At 41.5% G+C, this 20,772-nt stretch overlaps 1 protein-coding gene across 2 annotated transcripts in view; it reads right to left on the bottom strand.

Moving 5' to 3' along the window:
- The window catches only part of smurf2 (SMAD specific E3 ubiquitin protein ligase 2), a 55,124-nt gene that overhangs the window by 21,726 nt on the left and 12,626 nt on the right, over positions 1-20,772 (bottom strand). Inside the window, exons 2-4 of one of the 2 annotated variants that reach the window (XM_061711031.1) lie at positions 9,151-9,189; positions 7,633-7,741; positions 2,338-2,477 (exon numbers count right to left, since the gene is read on the bottom strand). In XM_061711031.1, coding sequence (XP_061567015.1) covers positions 2,338-2,477; positions 7,633-7,741; positions 9,151-9,189 — 288 coding nt within the window. The remainder of the gene's footprint in view (positions 1-2,337; positions 2,478-7,632; positions 7,742-9,150; positions 9,190-20,772) is intronic. The other variant, XM_061711033.1, reaches the window with a different exon arrangement.

Genomic DNA, 20,772 nt, shown 5'->3' on the forward strand with positions numbered 1-20,772 from the left:
GAGGAGAAGGCCAGGAGAAAAAGGAAATGCAGAAGCAAACCACTCACAGCTGTGGCACAAGCTTCAGGTTTCCTGTGTCGCCCCAGGAAAACAACAGTGTCAGGAGCTTCTAGGAAAAGTTGCTGGGATTCTTTCCCGGTTCTGCCAACGAGACCGCAGGCACACAGAGCAGGTACTGGCTCCCCGCTCGGGAGAGAAAAAGGGGGGAAAAAAAAAAAAAAAAAAAAAAAGGCTCCAGACTGCGGTGCTGCAGCTCCAACTGTCTGGCACTGCTTTTACTAGGGGCCATTTACTCCAGCCTCCGTCCCATTTATCCAGCTCCTTTCTGACACAAGACATTTTTTTCTGTAATTGCAGGGTGAAGTTGATTGGCTCTTCCTGCTCTGGCGGGGGCAGAGTGCGGACCCCTCTCACACTCCGGTCTGGCCTCTGTCAGACTTAGTGAGACAGAGGGGGACACTAAATGGAGCTACTCTCCGTTGTCACTTTAAAGGAACTCGGACTAATAAGACCCACAGGCCTTAATGTGGCCACTTCACCCTCTCCTGTTAAAGGACAGTGAGAGAGACAGACAGAAATCTTCAAAGTTTATCACATACTTTGAAGTCCGGACCTTTACTTTATGTATGCCATGTATTCTGGGTTGAAAGTCGTGTCATCTGGTAACACTTGACAGCTGCCGTATCATTAGTGTCACAGCTTTTTACCAGCCAACAAAGCTGCAGATTTTAACATCCAGATCCGTTTTGATAGCTTTGTCATCTTGTGTTAACGGGTAACAGCTCACCTGATGGCTGTTGTCATATGGCCCTTTAACAATTTAGCTCCAGCCACTTTTCTGGTGGAGTTTTCAGCATCATGTGAGCTTTTGCGGTGGAGTGAAATCTTTTCCACCACAGAGTTGGAGTTCGCTAGTGTGGTTGCAGATTCCTTTTTGATAAAAGTGCTGTTTTATAATGGAAATGGACTCATGTGGACATGGCCAGATTTTTCAACCTCTCAGACAGTTCAAGTGTCGTCTCGTCGACCGCTAACACTGCAGAAGTTAAGTTTATCTCCAGATCGGAGCCAGCTGGTGCCACCGCTACTTATAATACTCTGCAATGTCAACAATGACTGACTGCTACTGGAATGACTTGGTCTATTCTTATAAAATCTGGCATCTTGAATCTCGTAAAAATACTATCTTGATGTTGGTATGTAGATCACACAAATGTTGATGTTATTTATCATTCAAGCCCAGATTCCTTTCAACTCAGACAGATTATTCACACTATGGGTACTGCAGTACCTTTATAGGTACAGCTGCAATAGAGTTGTAAAGGTAAAACAATAACTAAATTAATCATTTAAGAATATAACTATATAACCTGAATTTGTGGCTATTAACAGCTCAAATAATCTTTCATTTTAGTTTAAGCAGTAAATATGACTAGAGTGACTGCATGAGAGCACTGCTTCTTGTGAATGAAAATATGTAAATATTCATCTTTTTTTTGTTGCCAGGATAGGTGGTACAAATAAAGTCTTACACAACTCATAATTAAACATATGACATAAGTATTCCATATCAGGGTTCCCAATCATTCCCTGAAAGTATTTCCCAGGACTTTTCCAGGACATTTTAAGCCGACATTGTAATTAAGGGAGCCCGTCTTCCCCGTGGTCTCTGTGAGCATATCACTTAGTAGACAACTACTTTTATTGGAAATTAATGAGGTTAAGTCTACATGAAAAGTCATTAATCTCTCTAGTTTCTTCTCCTGTGCACACACAGTATTTTAATATAACAGAATTCCTACTTTTCTTTTTTTCACTTAATTTCTATTGTCGGACAATAAAACAAGTGTGAAAAACTGACCATTACTAATGACACTTTTCAACTTTCAGACGCTAGTTTTGTCTCTAAGGCTTTTAGTCCTTGACGGCGTCTGAAAAGTCGCTAAATTTGGCTATAGTTAACAAGAAGCACCGCTCTAAGCAGGAAATTTGATTGGCTGGTAGCGCTACGTTTTTCAGCTAGAAGCAGAGAAGCGCTGTGTCTTCTACTCCATGACTCAGCATTAATGTTATCCTGATCGGGTGACGATAGATGAACGTAAACAGAACTTTTAACCCATTTACATCCACTAACAAGGCAGGGGAGAGGATACTTTTCCATTTCCAGACCTTTTTGACCTTTTTTCCCCTCATTTTTCCATATGTTTTCCAGGACTGGAAAATTGACCAATCATTTTCCAGGATGCGTGGGAACCCTGATATGGATGATCATAATTGTAAAATATACATTCAAAATGCTGTTTTCAGTTAGATGGACCCATGAAAGGAGATACTGACACTTACAGCCCGTGTCTTTAAGGCGGTTGATGGCGTTGGACAGAAGGCGGACACAGCCGAGGAACCCCGCCCCTTGCTTCTTGTGGATCTTCTTATGATTCCACACGCTGATGGTGATGGAGTCGGATTTTCCGATGTAACTGTGGAGAAAAGAGCGAAAAAGTCAGTACCACTCCGTTACAGATCAAACCAAAACAGCCAACAGTTAATTTGTTATCAAGATGCAACAGGAATCTCAGGCGATGTCAGGATGTCCTCGGCCGTACAGGGGATACACACACACACCCACGACGCTACCAAGGACACATGACAGGACACCCTGCAGACGTGGAGGCGCGAGTGGACGGGGAAGGCGTGGCGTCTCCCAGGGATTTTCCAGCCAGTGTGTGTTTGTGTGTGTGAATGTGTAAATCTTGACCCTGAGGATGTGACAAAGCAACACAATCCAAGCGTGACGCTTTGAATCATTTATGATATTCACAGCAGCGCTCCTCGGTAAGAGCAGGACAAGACCGCAGGAACAAAGACAACAAGGATTCAGTCTGGTGTTTTACTTTGGTAACATAGCAACAACAACACTCCTTTTATGATACGTCCCTGTCTAACTAACAGTCTGTCACATCGTGGAAAAAAGGGGTTAACTGCTCCTATAACTCTCCCTTTTATAGTCTTCAACTCTTAGGCCCCTTTTGGTTTCTTCAGTGTAGACACAAGGTATTTTAAGAAAAATGACCATTTTTCCCAAATGTACGGCGAGCCGGATTAAACCGGTTTAGCAGAAAAATATACAGCACTTGGACATAAACAATCATCCATCATGCTGTCAAATGCAGTCTGTTGCAATATTGGTTATATCATCTGAAGGCTGTTTGCCTGCTGCCTAAAAGGATAAATGTAAGGCATTAAAACGTCATTTGGTTTTAATAAACCAATTCATTAGAGCTTGAGAAGTTAATTAAGCATTTAGAAACAACATTTGTAAAATGTCAGGTAGCCTTTTTGACATGTAAATCCTGATCTGAATATGATTACAGCAATTTGTAAAAACTTGCACAAACAGTCCATCAAATGTCTAATAAATCCATAAATAAAATGATGGATTAGTCAGTTATGACAAAGACTGTCCACAATAAGCCAGTTTTACTATTGTGAGCCAAAAAAAAACAAGATTGACAGTGGATCAGAAGGGACCTGCTGATGCTATAATCAATCATACACCTATGAGCATATTGGGACTGAATGTTGGGTTTTAATCTGTCACTTAAACACGCTTGAGCCTGTTAGTGCACTGAAATCATGAGCCTTCCTGTTGAAGGACGCCTCGCTTCACCCACTGACCACAACATTAAAGGATCAACTACTCACTGAGTAAGTGAGAATATGATCGGGATATTGTGAAGCACCGAGACCGAATGAAACGTCTTGGAACAGTCAGATTAGTTGGAAGCCGTCTACATCTGCCTCCCACATCTGCTCTCCTCTCAACTTAACCGGTGTGTCCATCCAGAGTCTGATAAAAACTCAGCACGTTGTTGTGACACATCTGCTCGGGTGGGCTGCCTCCCTCGGCCTAAAACCAATCATCTGAACGATTCGCAGAACTGCATCCCACCGTAATTATCATGCTGCTTACCAAAAGGATATGAAACAATGGGGCTGTGAGTAAGACGTCTGGACATTTTGAGTCAGTGCCAAATGCCTGTCTGGGGTGCGATGTGAGAGCTGCTGTGTCAGACAGACGTGACGGGAGGAAGGTATTATAATGAAACCCCAGTCATCTGGGGTAACGGCAAACAATGGGAAAATTGCAATAAAAAAGGGAAAAAGCAGCAGATTTAAAGACTTAGACGTGCTTTCTAAATACATTCTTTCAATTTTGGCACTTTGTTTACTTGCTTCTCGCCGGTGTTTCTCGGCACCGGCACTGCCAACATCATATGAGCAAAGTAGAGGAATTTTGCAGCAACAATAAAACAACAGCCTGACATTCAAATAAAAGAAAAGATATCGTTTATACTAGATTTATAGCACATAAGACCATGCCATTCTTCCTAAATTGAAACATTCATAGACACATGCTACTAAATTGTTAAATCTATTTGCTAATGTTATGAAAATGTAGAGCAGTAACATCTTTGAGTTGTATTAACCAGAATCTCCTGGGGTAATGTAACAATGTAAGCATGAAATATAACAAAAATAAACATTTCTGAATCAGCCACTTGCTGTAAGTTAATGGAAGACCGAAAATCAGAGAAAGGGGAGTTTTCTTTTTTCTTTAAGGGGAAATATATGACTCAGGAAATTACTGTAAGCAGCCGTACCGCAGACTAAAACAGCAACTAAAACTGAAGGTAAAACCTCAGATGCAGCCTTTCAAAAAGCCCATAAATCTCCCCTTATCGGATAAAACTGGCAATTTTGTATTTAGATAACATCCATAAACCAAAGAAAACGAATTTGTCCTTCACTAAGACCACCGCAGAATTAAAGGATTAAGTGGTTTTCGATGTTGAAAGTTGGCTCCCCTGTGGCTCCTGTTAGCAAAAGGTCCCCCTCAGAAATGAGCCTCAATTTTCAAAAATTACCATCCATATTTCAGCAAATACAGAGGTCACGGTCATTTTAATCCAGTGCAAATGCCTGCCTCTGTATTTCAGTGATTTGGGATTTATTTCTTATTTTTTTTGCTTTCTCTGACCACCTTTCTGCCTCTTTCCTGGCAAGATGGACACAATGTTGAATAATTAGAGAAAATTCTGGAAAATTGCCAGAATTCAGCCACATATGGAGACACACGCCAAATAGAGAAGCAACGATGAGATGAATGAAGAAGACCATTTTTCCATCTTTCACCAGGCTTCACACAAAGACAAGCCTGACAGCCTAAAACCTTTATTACGACGTAAGCCCCAGCTGCAGTCGGTGTTCCAGTTACTGTTGCCACAGCAACGTATGACAAAAGGCGACCTGGTGTCACTGACATTCAACCCTACGGATCATTATCAGAGACTTTTCAACTCCATGTTATAATATACGTGGGTACTATCCAGCTGGCCAGCCATCTCTGCTTATCTAACTCTATCTAAGCAGAGACACAAACCTCCCTGTCCACATCTACCTCCTCAACTCTTCAGGAGGATGCTGAGCTGAGACAGCTGGGAGGAAAAAGCCAAACCAGATTCCTTCCACCACTTGGCTACATCCTGGAAATTCTGTCCATAAAATTTCAGAACAGAATTAGTGGCAAAAAGGCAGCGCTGGCAAAGCCCGACTCCCACCTGGAGAGAATCCCACTTAATACCGACAGCGTGAATCACCCTCCATCTACGTAGGGCCTGAAACAACAGGTGGTGTGCGCTCCGGAGTCGGCCCAGTGATCCACGGCCAGGGTGGAATCTGCATTGTTCTTCTGGGATCACAAGTTTGATTACTGACCAGACTCTTCTCCAGCCCCCGGATATTAATGTCAGTAAAAAAATGTAGTAAAACACAGGCTTCATTTATTCTGTGCAAATGCAAATGTGTGAATAGCAAAGAGTTTACGGGATGGGGGGAAAGGCTAAACAAAAGCGGGCAGTTCTCATCAACATTATGGCGAGGTTGTGGAGGGCAAGACAGAGACAATCATTGACTTGTCATAAAAATAATCGACAACCTAAATACCAACCCTTCTGGATTTTGCCAACAAATGAACACAATAAATCTCTTTGTCATTTCATCTCTTACTCATGTTCATGATGGATCTTTTCTTTGACCATACCTCATTTTTATTGAACATATCTCAGCTATATTCCCAGCTTTTTTCCCTCTTCTTTACTTAGAGCAAAAATTAAATATCAGTATGTAGAGCGTGATGGTCAGATCTTTAATGCCAGGTGTGAACTTAAGCAGTAAGCGATTGTGTTTTTTCAGGATGCTTGTTAATGCGAGATGTGAACGAGGCCTTAAATGACCTCATGCGGCCGAGTGCACACCAACGGGAGTCTGGATAACAACTCGTACAAGACAGTCCTCCCAGAAAGGATTCAAATTAAAAAATTAAAAGTAATTGCTGTGTCCTTTTCCTCCATAAACTGACAAATAGGAGTGTTTTTCCGCCAAGATTTAGTTAATCTCAACCATTTCCTGTAGTTCTTTTGTGATGTGAGGAATGAGTCTGACAGGCAGGCAGCCAGATAGACTGTCTACTATCCTTGGCATGCCAACCACATCCTGAAACAATGCGGAAGGGTCACAGTTCACAGGCCAGTTTGCTGGAAGTAGCACAGTAAAAATGAAACCAGACAGCACTGAACACACACAGATACAAACATTTATACATCCTCACATAGCACATATAACAAAGGGGGAAAAGGACTAGTTGCCAGCAGTTTAAAGCTCAGGGCTTTATTCAGAACACCAGGTGTTAGAAGCTATTTTAATAAGTGCGAGGCGGCCAGGCTGCTCACAGTCAATTAAAAGCCTCTCTCCTCCAACACGCCACCTGAGAGTCCTCCTCCCGACTGTGAGCGTAAACACCGACAGTAAACCGGGGGACATTAATGGTAAACGCATCACTGGCACAGAAAAATACAAGCCATTTTCACATAAATTCCAGTCAACTGTATCTGCAGACCTTTGGGACAAATTAGATCAGAGAAGTTCCACTGTGTGCTCTCTCTGCCGGATCATCCCTTAAGGTGTGTATACGTGCGCGTGACTTTTTCCCTCTTGTCAAATGTGACAAGAGCGGCTAATTTAATGGCTGTGCAGAGAGAGGGTCTCGTATCCACGGCAACCAAACAAACGCAGACACGTGCTTCCTCTCGCTGTTGGCTGCCGACGACGGTTTGGATAAACACTGGGTGAATACTGGAAACTTTCACTCTCACATTTTCACTCACACACTCTAGCTGTGCTTTTTTTCCAGGTTACTTTCGCAGGACACACCATCTATGGGAAAATGCAATCAGGGTACAACAAGACAAGCACGTGTTCCAGTCAGTGGAAGAAAACGCTATTTGGGGATGCCGCCCTCCCCACCTCCTTGGATTCTTCAAATCCTGCTCCAGATGACATTTCTACACCGAGCCATTATGTCATTTTAGAGTATCGAGATACTGAGCAGCCAGATGCGTAAGCGGTTTGCATCTGTTACTGTTTAGACCCCGTTAATGACAAAGCCTGAAACCCATCAAGGTTAAATAAAGAGAGACACACAAATTGCGAGGCATAAACCGAGAGGGACTTTTTCTTTCATCTCTGATGAAATAACAGATGTGAAAAGTCTCATAAAAAAGAGCAGGGACTCACAGATCATAGTGCTGGTTCCACTTGGGGTCAAGTGTGTTCCTCACAGTGTCTGTTGAGTGGCATTGTCCTGAACCGTCCACGACTACCTTGGCAAAGGGATCTGGGAGGCCTGGGGGGAAGAAGACAAAGATCTAAACAAATGCACGAAGAACAAACAGTTTCACCAGATGCATAACATTTCAAAGCATTGTTCTTCTTCTGCATGGCAGACTGTCGTCAACAATAACAGGCGCCGTGTCTACAACACTTGTCTCTGTTATGGAACAACAGATGTAATGTAGTCACTCTATTTATTCAGCAAGAATTTCATGAACTTGTCATGCAAAAATCAAGATCATTTTAGTCAATAATAATGTTTTTCATCCAAGAAGTACAGCTGAGGTCCACTGCTGATAAGTGGAACCTCAAGAGGAGCAGAGGTGTCAAGTAACGAAGTACAAATACTTTGTTATCTTACTTAAGTAGAAATTTTGGTTATCTATACTTCACTGGAGTAATTATTTTTCAGACGACTTTTTACTTTTACTCCTTACATTTTCACACAATTATCTGTACTTTTTACTCCTTACATTTTAAAAACAGCCTCGTTACTCTATTTCATTTCGGGCCTTTAAAAAAAACTATCCAGTTAAATTGCTCCATCCGGATAGAGTGAATTTGGTTGTGGTTGTTTCAGATGTTCTTGTCCAGTTTTGTTCTTACATCCGTTCCCTCAGATTCCTGCAACTAAACTTGGATGTACATTCCAATAAAGGTTAGGATAAATGATAACATGCCTCTGAAGTTTGACTTTTTGCACCATTACAATACTTATAGGCAACTAGTCATCATATCTCCTGCTCTCTGAAACACATGTTAATGCTCAATAGTACACATATATGGCTCTTTAATATATTTGCATTATACTAAGATACATTCATTTTCAATTACTTTTACTTTTATACTTTAAGTAGTTTTGAAACCAGTACTTTTATACTTTTACTTGAGTAAAAAACTTGAGTTGATACTTCAACTTCTACAGGAGTATTTTTAAACTCTAGTATCTATACTTCTACCTGAGTAATGAATGTGAAAACTTTTGACACCTCTGAACAGGAAACATTGTGGATCAGCTGGCCCGCTGACAATTACACCCCGGGAAGTGAAAAAAAAAAAAAAAGGACACAGAGATTTGTTGGCATGTTCTCGGTGCTTCTGCCCACCAGTTCCCTGCGTGAATGTTTGCTCAGCTCCTGAGTTTAGGAATGGGAGGAATGGGCACCACAGAAACCCTCCCAGTCAGCGCAGGGCCTTCATATAGTCATTCACCATGACAGCCTGACCCAAACACACCAAAACACAACGCCTCACGTCCAATCTGAACACGCTCCATCACCACAGGCGTTTATCAGTGAGAGACAATACATGAACATAGGGATCTGTAAATCCTGAATTGGCTAAAATCTGCATTTTCGATGGGAAATGATGGAACAATACTGACAGCTCTTAAAAAGTTACAAAACGTTGGCGGATACTTACGGAAGAAGTCCTTCTTTGCAAGGTTTTTGGCACACAAAACTGGAAGAGAAAGAAGAAGAAAAAAATCAGCTCTCATTGCTTAATGGTTGGGATTCTTGTAAGTGAGCACCATTTGGCTGAATAAATTAAAAAGGCAGAGTGAAATAGCCATTAAATAACTCTGAAGAACTTCAGGGTACTCAAGTTTTTATGCTTTTTTTTTTTTTTATGAGTCAAAGTTCCCATATTACGCTACTTTAAAAGCTATTCAACTTGACAAGAACTGCAATTAACTTCTTAGACAAAGGCTCAAAGTATGAGAAAAGGAGAGCCTGTCCTCTCTATTTTTACTTTGCCTCTTTAAACAGCTTCCTCCACCACTAAACTCACCCCCAACATCTCCACTCTGCAATCTGCCATACATCTTGGCCCTCAAATCTGATCCAGACAGTGTCTGTGTTCAGTTTCCAGAACTGCCACAACAATGACTGCTGCAGGACACTTCTGAACGGTGAATAATTGGTTTCCTGCTGGTAGTTTAAGTGGCTGGACGAGTTCATCCTTGAGTCAGAAAATGCTATTATTACTTTACAGAATTAAAAGGTGCCTGTGCTGTACAGAGGTAAAGCAGGTAACAGCAAAGCACAACCTTGCACCTGCTAAAGGAGAATGATTATTAAATGCATAGATTTCTATACAACTCAATTCTTTCACCTTTTTGCTAGCATATAAATGCAACAGTACTTTTTTGACATGAGTACAAAGTTAAATTGCCCCCTCCCTCCCTTCCCTCACCACATATTGGCAAGCGTTGCGTCTCTTAACAGGCTGGCCGTCTCCAGCGTTTTAATTTTGATTTCAGTTGTGATTTCATAGGAGCATGTGGGGTCCAGGTGCAGGTGTTGCTCTGTGATTGAACTTCAGGTTCATCTCCACATCATGACAATGAAGTTTGGAGGAGAAAGAGCTACTAAAAACCTTGCGATCTGAGCCCACTGAAACATGCGTACGGAATATTTTGCGCTTCATGTGCCATGCAATTAAAAAAATAGTTATAAAAATTCAACGACTGAATATGAAACATGAAAAAATATGATGCTACAAATAATTTTCCAACCCATTTCAAGTTAGGAAAAGTATAATAGGGTGTCTAACTTTTAATTCTTGGTAATGACACAGAAAACCAGCAGTAAAAGTACAGCCAGTCACCCCAAAAGAAGTTCAGCGAGTTCAGCGTTAGTAGAAACACATTGTGCTGAGAACAACAGCAACAGAGCCACGATCCAAACACCGGCCAGAAACGGGTACAAGCTGCAGAAACCATTTCTCCCCATTTACATATTTACACCACAGCCGCCTGATAATGTGTGTCTAGACACTTGATCAACAACAGCCCAGGAAAACCACACTAGCTGTAAGTTTCAAGTGAAAGCTTTTATGCAAATAACTGTTATTTCATCATTAGAAAAAAAAAGAAAAACACAGTTGGTGGCAGGAGAAAAAAAAGAAAAGTCACAGACATTCTTCATTATTCATTCTGACTTCAAGCGGGAGTTGGGGATGTTTAGTCTCCATCCCAACGAGCCCGTCAGCAGCAGAGAGCCTGATCCTGCTGATGTGCAGCGAGAGATGTGGAGGAGGCAGTTACTGGGGTGATGAGGCAGAGCCACTCACACCCTCCTTCGCAAAGTATGGATGGAAAAGGAAGTTTAGTAACCACCTGGGCGTCTGGAGCTCGGAGTTACAGCCAGTGAGTCAGGCACATGGAAACAGTTTGGTGTTTTTTGTTTTTTTAAAGTCCTTCTGAGGAACAGCCGCTCAGTGGTCTGGATATCAGTGTGGCTGATGCACCGAGGACGACGACGCAAGACTGCATACGTCATGCAAACCTAAAGCAATGACGGCATAGTCGTGTTTAATTACAGTTATTGTGATCTGCGAGGAAGAACAAGAGGTCTGAGATTTATATTTTGAAGCAACTGCACTAAACAAAGGTTAGCTGCTGCAACGTATTTGATCAAGCTGAAGTTTGAACATCTGCTCACATTTGAAACCGCAGCTGGAATGATTCAGGGCAGAACCACAGAAAGACAATATTAATGATCTCATTGCTGCCATTCCATTATTTTGTTCAACCAAGTCTACACGATACCCTGCACATGTTGCTGTTCAGCCATCCTTGTTCTCTTGCCAAGACTGGTGTTTTCAGTGATAATGGCCACCAGAGTTATTTTAGGTGCACATCAGCCCCAAAGTGTGTTTTCTTCGTCATCACTCGTGCTAGTAAAATAATCAGGCAACAAAGCATTCAGCGGAAAAAGATAAATAAGCAGCAAATGTCTTCAGTGACTAGTCATGTAGGCATTCATCAAAATAAATACGTATGAAAGCAGAGCCAAAGGATAATAGAAGAAAGGCACGTTTCTTTTCTCTGGACTGGCTTGTCCAGTCCAGTTATATGCAGGTGAGAGAGCGCTCCAACTCCACAGACATAAATAGACAAAAGGCACACCCATAGTAGCATTTTGCAGCTTAAGCCGCTCAATCGTCAGCCGCTGCTTTTCCTCCAGCCTCCGTTTCATGCCGTGCATACTCAGACATACACACCATGTCAAATGTCGCTCTGAATCACTTAGGGCCTTGAGCCCGAACAATTCTGACCACATACCTTTTTAGTAACCATGTCGTCAAAATACATGAAACGCAGCCTCATGCACCAACATCTGCATGGTGTTTACAGACCCGCGAGAGGGGCAGGGAGCAGCAGAAACAACAGACCCAACTGGAAGTACGGGGGTGACGAGGGTGCAGAACATGCTGGAAAGATGAGGAAGAATTTCTTTCCACAAACATCCCTGGGAATGTGTTACGTTCCAGTGAAAGCCGCCTCATTTGTAAAACATCTGGTACGCATCAGTATCGGTCGCATTCTTCGAGATCGGAGGCGAGCACGTGCACCCGCGCGCAAATCCAGCAATCCAATTAATTATCAACAAGCACAGGAGAATACGTCATGTTCGTCTGTGGTTTTAAATGTTGAACTTTAGGGTGGCTGACAGCAGAACAAATAGGTTGACAATTTAGATGTTCCAATCATGCATTTTGGCTACATCATCGTAGATGTTCAGGACTGAGCTCAATTCTTGACACCAAAAACATACTTAATAGTCAGGAGTCATTAAAAACATTCTTAAGCGACAGCGGCAAGAAGGATTAAACTATTCGGAGAAAAAACAATTGAGACAAAATGTGAGCAACTGCTGGGAGAGGCAAGACATGATAGGGCCATAAACAGTAGCCAGCTAAGCTCAGACCAAGCGGAGCAGAGGGAAAAATGCAGACCCTCCTGTGAATACATTTGCAGTCCTCAGCTAGCCACACAGCAGGAAGGCAACACTACAATTATACCTAAATAAACTCCTTAGGAAAACATACAAGGGGCAGAGTTACATCTGAAAACAGAAAGAAAAACTTCTGGAGTGGTCAGCGCAGAGACAATAGCAGCAAGGAAGTCAATTAGGAATTGGGCAGATGTCGAAAGATGTTTAATAGTCGTCTCATGGAAAGAAAAATAAATTCAGAAGCATACAAATGTTCAACTTGTGACTACACGGAAGACTGTCATCTTTAAGTGAAGAATATCAGTAATGTTGAAATACTTGGAGACAAAGTCATTTGAAATAGAAACCACACTAATCCTAAAGTTATACATATGAGGACATGATAACAAGTCATGTTAACAGGTCTTAAAATATGTAAATACAACCTCGGCTGAACCCTAACACATGACAGTACATCACTGTTTATTAAACAAACGCTGTTGCAGTTTGGCTGGCGTGTTGTGGGATCATTGCATGTGTTGTACGATCCAGTTTTGGCCAACAAATAGTTTCACTCATGACTTCAGAGTCAGAACTTTCGTGTTCAGATGAGTTCATGGCTGATGACGATTGAAGGAGCCAAGGTCCTGTGGTCACTAAACAAATCCACATCATCCTCGGCCTGCCTGACAGATGGTATGAGGCATTTGTGCTTACCGGCATGTGCCGTTTGTAGATTTCACTGAAGATAACGCTCCACTTTGGTTTCGTCTATTCAGAGAATTTCTTTTCGGATGCAGCTTTACAAACTTAAGCTGCTGGGTTTTTTTTCTTGAAAGATGAGACCTCTCCCTAAAACTTTTCCAATCAAGTCACATTTTTGATAATCATAAACTTCATGAGGCCGGCAGAATCTGACTTATGGTTTCTATTGTTTTGCAGTTTCCCTGAACATTGAAGTTTGATTTTGGTGGGATGTTTACTCCCGAGAGCATCAGCAGCCAACTTCAATGTTTTCCACTTGTGAATAGGATTTCTCAATTTTGAATAAAGCATTATAAATGTATTAGAAATTACCTGGCAACCCTTCCCAGATTGTGAGGCAGCAGTAATTGCTTCTGTAAAGATCAATGCTGACTTTGACCATTGGGATTTCTCCTAAAACACACCTGAAATAGTAAAGTGACCAAACTCTTGCTTTTGTAGATTCTCCGACATGCTGAAGATCAATGAATCAAGTGCATCTGATGTGCAGCACAAAGCTGCTACCAACCCTCTTAATTCCAGAGGAAGCAGTACGCAGTTTATACTTGTAAAGTTTTTCCACACGTTTCTTCATCATTTTGGTTTAGTTTTAGTTTTTATTCACCAGAATGTTCCCACTCCGAATTAGAAAAATGTAACACGTTGTTCACCAGAGGCTGCAATTACTAATTTCATTACCTGGTAAAGACAACAAACTTTTTATTTCCTGGGCCTTCCAAATCTAATAATTTACTCACATGACTATCTTGAATAGCTAAATGACCCTACATATAAGAAATCATTAAAGTTGGTGTTGTGATGCAAAACTAAACTGCCAAATGTGTGTCTTTTTTTATAACTGGGTTGATGACATGTCAAAGAAAAATTAAATTTGCAAACTTGCACCTTAAGGATAGGATCATAAAACTGTTGTTTAATTGGTCACCCTGGACACAACAGCATTCCTCGTGTTAACAAATATAATTACATGCTCTCTCAACCTCTTTATCTACATTAAGACACAAGACAGATACATGTCAACACAGAGAGGGAGAACCGAAGAAAGAATCCCATTATTTGGTGGAACACATACAACCATATAATTAAGAAAAATACAGGAAAAGTCTTTTGCTTCTCTGCTTTTCCTATAATTTTCTTCTTTTCAGAGGCCAACTACAACCGCATGATTCTGTAATGAGGCTACACTGTAAAGGTTTTCAGGAAATGACAACTTAAGCAAAAATAAATAGTTTAAACTGTAGATACAGCATGATTAATGGGGTGAGGTCAAATTCAACATTTCACACAATTCCCTTTTCCATTGTCTTGATGGTGTATAGGGGTTGGGAAAAGTGGACATAAAAGTATTACTTGAGGGCACAGAATCGTGGAACGGCACATTATTTCAAAATAGACCCTTAACTCTTTTTTTCTTTTTTACAGTTAAGTCTTGCCTGGAGCGATTTTAAACACGCCTCAGACAAGTAATAAGCACCACTTTCACAATCACTTTTTCCGAGACTGACAGATATTTTCTAATCTAACCCCATGTTTTCTGACATCAGTCATTCCCACAAGATAGGACAGTGCCACAAATCCATGAGTACAAAAACAAAGTTCTGATAAAGTCCAACATTTCTTCGCGTCAGTCTGGCGCAACAGCTGATGTCTGCTTTTACCGTCTTGCGGGTCTGTGAAGTCTGCTTGTGGTTGGTTGGAGCAGGGGAAAATAATCTTCTTCAGGCTTTAAGGTTGCTGAATAAAACAGTTGCAGGCTGATCCCCCATCCCACACACACTTAAACATGCTAAACATGCATCCGGAGTAGGAGATTTGGGGAAATTACAGCAAAATAACCTCAGTTTTATGGAAACATGACGACAGTTGAACACTTCCCACAGAAATCTAGCACCATGAGACAGATTACTTGATTACGTTATGGGGCTACGGGAAGTGAGTAATTGGCAGAGATACAAAAGACAGAAGCTGATTTGGAGATGGAGGTGATTAAACTTTCTTTAATAAGGCATTCAGTGTCTAAATTGATCAAACTTAATTACTATAATCTGATTCATTCTGTTACTGTACAGCGTCTCAAAAATAACTCGGAAAATGCCTTTGTCCAAATAGTAAAAGCAAGTCATCTATGAGCAAGCAGTACTTCATTTCAATGTTTATACATTGCAAATTTGTGACAAAAATCCCAGAGGTTCAAAACAAGTTCAAAACAAGTCAAAAACCCACGTACTAAACCACCACAAGAAATCATCAAGTCAGCGGAGCGCCACAGCTGGTCTGCTGAGAGGTAATATTTTGTGCAATTTTACGGAGCGGTGTTGAGCAACATCTGTCGCACTGTACCGGGGATTACGCCGCTGGTGTTTGAAGTGTGCGTGGCTGAAATGTGACTTCATTGGGTGGATGTACGCCAGCGAGAGGTCAACTGATTGTCAAAGAGCATTGAGTAACTTTTTCTTCCTTTTACGTGGCGGTTGTCAAACATAACTGTGGTGTATTACTAACATCCAATTAAACAGTCACTTCTTCTTTTTTTTTTTAAACAGCAATATTTTTGTGCCATTATCTAAGTGGCTGAATTAATTATGAGTTCTGTGATTAAATCTATGAAGAGAAACGGCAACTTGTTACAGAACCACAAAAATATATGCAAGAGACACAAAAGAGGAGCTAAGATCTTGCGCGGTGGTAACTCTCCTAACGTGGGTTTATGCTGTGCATCCCGTCGTAAGATGACTGAGTCTTTGCATTCAGGGGGTTTCCAACTATCCCCCTCCTCTATCGCATAAAACACAAACGCTCATTCTGGAAAAGCATCACATAACCCCCGTGTATCTCGGGGCCCATCAAAAAACCTCTGTCGTCATAGCAACAGCGAGTATTGAGGCAAAGCTAAGAGAAGGGTGTCTCTGTGCTGCCTGTGTTTCTCATTCCGGTCGCAGCGCCTCACACAGCCAGGGACTGCGGTGCGGACCGATGGGGCCAAGGGAGGGGAGAGACACCAGTGCAGAGACAGACAGGAAGAGCACCACTGAGACGCTCCAGAGACCAGCGGAGACATTTAGAGTCACAAGAAAAGAAAGCAACATTGAATTGATGGGGGTGGGGGGGTTGTTCCCACTTAAAGCCATCAGCTTTAATCATTTAACCATCTTTCTAAGATTTGATTTGGATGACAAGTCAGCGTACAGTTCAACAGAAAAAAAAAGGGTGCCAACTTAGTTTTCACTCAGGATTCGTAGTCTAAACAGACTAAAGAGTAAACCCACCATAAGGTTTAAACACGTCAACAGAGACAAAAAGCAAATCTGTCAGCGACCCACAGAACATACAACAGTGGTGAACTAAATTGTACAATCCTCATGGCTTCAGCTTATTAATCACATAATGGCTTTTTACATTAGGGGCCAAACAGGGCCATTTCCCTGAAGACAGCTGGGAAAGCCAAACAAAAAAACCACACAGAACTGATAATCGGCTTACATTCGCTTAACTACTTTCTTTGCTGTCTCTTAATAAAAATCAATTCCTCTGAGTAGCAACAGGAGCTCAGCGCGGGCAGAAAATGAGACCTCGGGGTGAAGTTAAAGTCCCACCTGTGGGGAGAGGATGGGCAGAGTTTCTCACAGGCTAACACACAAAGAGCCCTACTGTGCAGGCGAATCAATGAAGTCTGCCAGACGCAAGCCAAACACCTGGGGAGGGAGTGATCACATGACAAACAAGGGAGCGAGAGGAAGGGATGTCGCCATGGTTTCAATTCCTGGTCAACTTGAGATTCAAGTAAAGAAATCCACTTACATTTTCTTTAACCAAATATATTTTCCACTTCAGCAGTCACATTAACACTTCCTAACCAAAAAAAGCACAGAGAAAGAGCAGAAAGTCGTGGGGAAAGCAGGAGCTCAGACGGCCTCTCGTCTGCTGCTCTGTGGTTAACCATCACACTGGAGCCCATGAGGTGGAGGAAGTGGGGGTGTGGGAACTGAGACACCCGCCTGGTAATAATCCACCATTCCCACCACTGTCCCCAGTGAAAACTATCTGACAACACAACCTAATAAGTGGAAGATGGGGGGTTGACGGCACATAAGGAAGGAACATCATTTTAAATTAAAATGTCTCCCATCTCAAGCTGAATGCATACTGGTCCCGACAGTCCAGTGCAGTGTACCGGTCCTGCCAGACAGTCTGAGACATCTTCAGGCAACCTACTCCCCCGTCCCATCCTCACTCCTCCAGCCCCCGGCCTGTACGCTGCCTGTCTGCCCGTTTGTCTGCTCTGTTTTGACTCCAGGCCCAGAACGGTGCACTTTCATATGCAACATTGTTCTTCTATAAACAAAGGGCTTCCTTTTCCTCTCTCCACTCCTCCCTGACCTTTCTAGGACCTAAAAACTTGAGGAAACCTAAGATGGAGAACTCAGAGTTGTGGCTGATAAGTCAACCTGCTCTTTATCTGGTATTAATGTCTTTGTCGTCTCCTGATCTGACTCCAGGTATCTGTAGAACGCCATCGCTGGGCCTGATGTTAGAGCGGGAGCTTCCATCTGTGACACATTCACAGACATCCAGCCAGTCATGTTGACACAGGACAGAAATGAAGAACTCTTTTCTTTTCTGAGAAATAAGTTAATTTATAATTGAAACTGACACCATCACTCACCAGCAGCCCTGAAGGAAAAGTCCCCATTAAAGCAGACAAACCTGTATAAACTAAAAAATCCCTTTGATAATAGCTCTCATATGCACCTGGACATTATGTAACAGCAAGAACATGTGATGAAAATTTCCTGCTTACATAAGCATGCAAACATCCTGGTAGTTTATGCGAATTTTTAAAATATGTGATGACTGTGATGTCACTGATCAAGATCAGATTTGCAGGAGTCCAGACCCCTGTAGATCTCAATCATTCACTTAATGAAATTCCCAGGCAAAGAAAGTTTTGTTTCCCTCTATCTATCTATCTATCTATCTATCCATCTATCCATCTATCCATCCATCCATCCACATACAAACACACATACGCCCCATTTCATGCATATATGAGGGCATTGAAACAAGAGTTTAATTCCTAAATCTCATAAAAAAAGGCTTTTGGTCCCACGAGAAACTCTAAATTCAACTTATCATATATCTACTTTTATATCTGCTTGTGAAATGGAACACAAGTGGAAGTGTGGGAAAACCATAAAGATCTCCTAAAAGTGGTGAGAAAATAGCTCACACCTCTCATTTACTTGCAGCACTCCTTTGTTCAATAAAAAAATCTTGGTGGGTTACTTTTTAAAGATTTCCCTACATTACTTAACTTTAGCCCTTAAGCTGCAGTCGAGGGTGAGCGGGGTTGAGTTTCAGGACCTCAGTCTGCCTCTCCACACAGCACCAAGTTACTTATAGGTAGAGGGAAACATCTCACCTTCGGCTACTTGTAATGTGCTGGCAAATGCGCTTATGTAAAGTGGAAATGAGAAAATCTGATAAGACTTCTCTTTGTTGCATTGCACAAATATATTAGAATCGCTGGAGCTTTAATGATGATGGAAACACTAACTGCCAGGAAAATCTTTTAATACCACTGTACAGACCTGCAATTTCCAAGATTTACAAAATTAGAAAGGAAAGAGGGCAACGATCTCCAAGTGCATCTTTCCTTTTTTAAAAGCACTGAAAACAGAAGAGAACTGTGATCGCTTCTTTCCAGAATTAAAAAAAGAAAAGAAAGCGTACATTCAAAGACATGCTTCATCTTCTCTTGCATGTGCCTTCAGAGAGGAGGGAAAAAATCATGTCAACAATTGAGAAGTGGAGTGGGAACCAGCAATGTTAAACTCATAATCCCTGTGACGTCCAATAAATACCACAAAGCAAACACAGAAAACTCAGAGCCCCAGTCCTGCTGCAGGAGGAAAGGAAGTCTGGGGAAATCTGGTGCACCAAATCTCTGTGACAAGGACCATAAAATAATGATAGCATTAGAGGAAAGAAAAGACAGAGAACTTGATATATCCCCCACAGATTCTTTTAATAAAAGGCTAAAAGGCTGTGAAGCCATATATCATTAAGAATCACATTCTGAGCCTTTATTAGAAATCTGATGAGAGATCTCGTGTGATGTTGAGCTGCCCAAAAAGGAAGCGGAGACCTGTTCTACCAGGTGGTGTGAAAGTATAGATAACATACTGGAGCTAGAAAATTATGCAGTGGGAAACCCCTGTGATAAAATCTGAGTAAGGCAGAAATAAATATGAATTCTGTGTTTGTCTTGGTAAAAAAAAAAAAAAGTCTTTTAAACAACCCAGCCAAACACAAATGCAAAATATATAAAATTAGGTTTCAAAATGATGAGAAAATGAGCAGGTTTCTCTGCTCTGGGACTCTGGGAGTTTGTCCACCAAAAACAGTGTTTAACAGATCTCAGCTCTCTTAAAATTAATTGCACTAACTAGGTACACAGAATGAATTTTGCTTTCTTTTTTCTTTAAACTCAGAAACACTCATTGCAGATAGTAATATTTTGGTGACTTTTCCAGCTGTGGTCTGAGGTAATTGTGCAACTTTCATTAAAAATGGCAGTTATGACATCACAATGGCAAGGTAGCAATAGAGGGAAAGTCGGTCATTGAAGGTAATCATCAACTCTCCTTTAATGTGGTTTTGCACATAGACCCAGATAGAATCTACTGACCACTTATACCTCTAACTTTCTTTTGCTGAGTTGGTGCTTAGCTCCTTTAACCTCTACAGTGAGCTGGCTGCTATTCATAAAATTAATATATAGTCTGCAACTCACCAAAAACACACACGTGCACACCCATAAGAATCAAGGTACAAAAACATCAACTTGGCCCTTCAATCTGATGCTTACAATCTTGATTATCTGACCTGATGCGTCATATGCAGCGCTAGGCTTCATCTTGGCTCTTCATAAACATAATCAAAGTATTCTCATCATAAATCCTCGTCATTTAAGTAGGCAGCAGAGATTTTGTAAACTTTTTCTGTGACAAAGACAGAATAGTTAGCTTGCCGGAGTCCAAATAGACAGCTAGATGACAGTTAGATCATCCAGTGTTAAATGCAGCATAGTCGGCCTACGTTTTTGGGTTTGGATCATATTTTCCTTGTTTTAAATACCGTCGAACTGCATCATGAACCCCCGATTTTTAGACCAGGTCTAAAAACCCTGAACACATCACCAATGAAAATAAAACTCCTTGTCAACAGTATAACTTAGTACTCAGCTATGTAGGTAGCCTCCACTAACATCTGAATTTGCTTTTATGCTTTGCTGAATTTTAAAACAAACTGGTAGAAATTTTCGCTTGTTTTGGATTGACCTCAAGGATGAAATTAGTCTGTCACAGGGATGGTATGAGACGGCGCAGAAGGCCGTCTGAGAGCAGTCAGAACGCTCAGCCAAGTGACACGCAATCTATATATACACAACAGTGCTTTCTACAACGGTGGTCAGAGAGGCAGAGACCAGCAGGACTGGCCGTATTACAAATGTTGTCATTTGACTTAAGGCAAGAGCTCCTTGGCGAGGCCTACCATG

This window comes from Cololabis saira, chromosome 21, assembly GCF_033807715.1.
Source record: "Cololabis saira isolate AMF1-May2022 chromosome 21, fColSai1.1, whole genome shotgun sequence".
NCBI classification, from domain to species: Eukaryota; Metazoa; Chordata; class Actinopteri; order Beloniformes; family Belonidae; genus Cololabis; species Cololabis saira.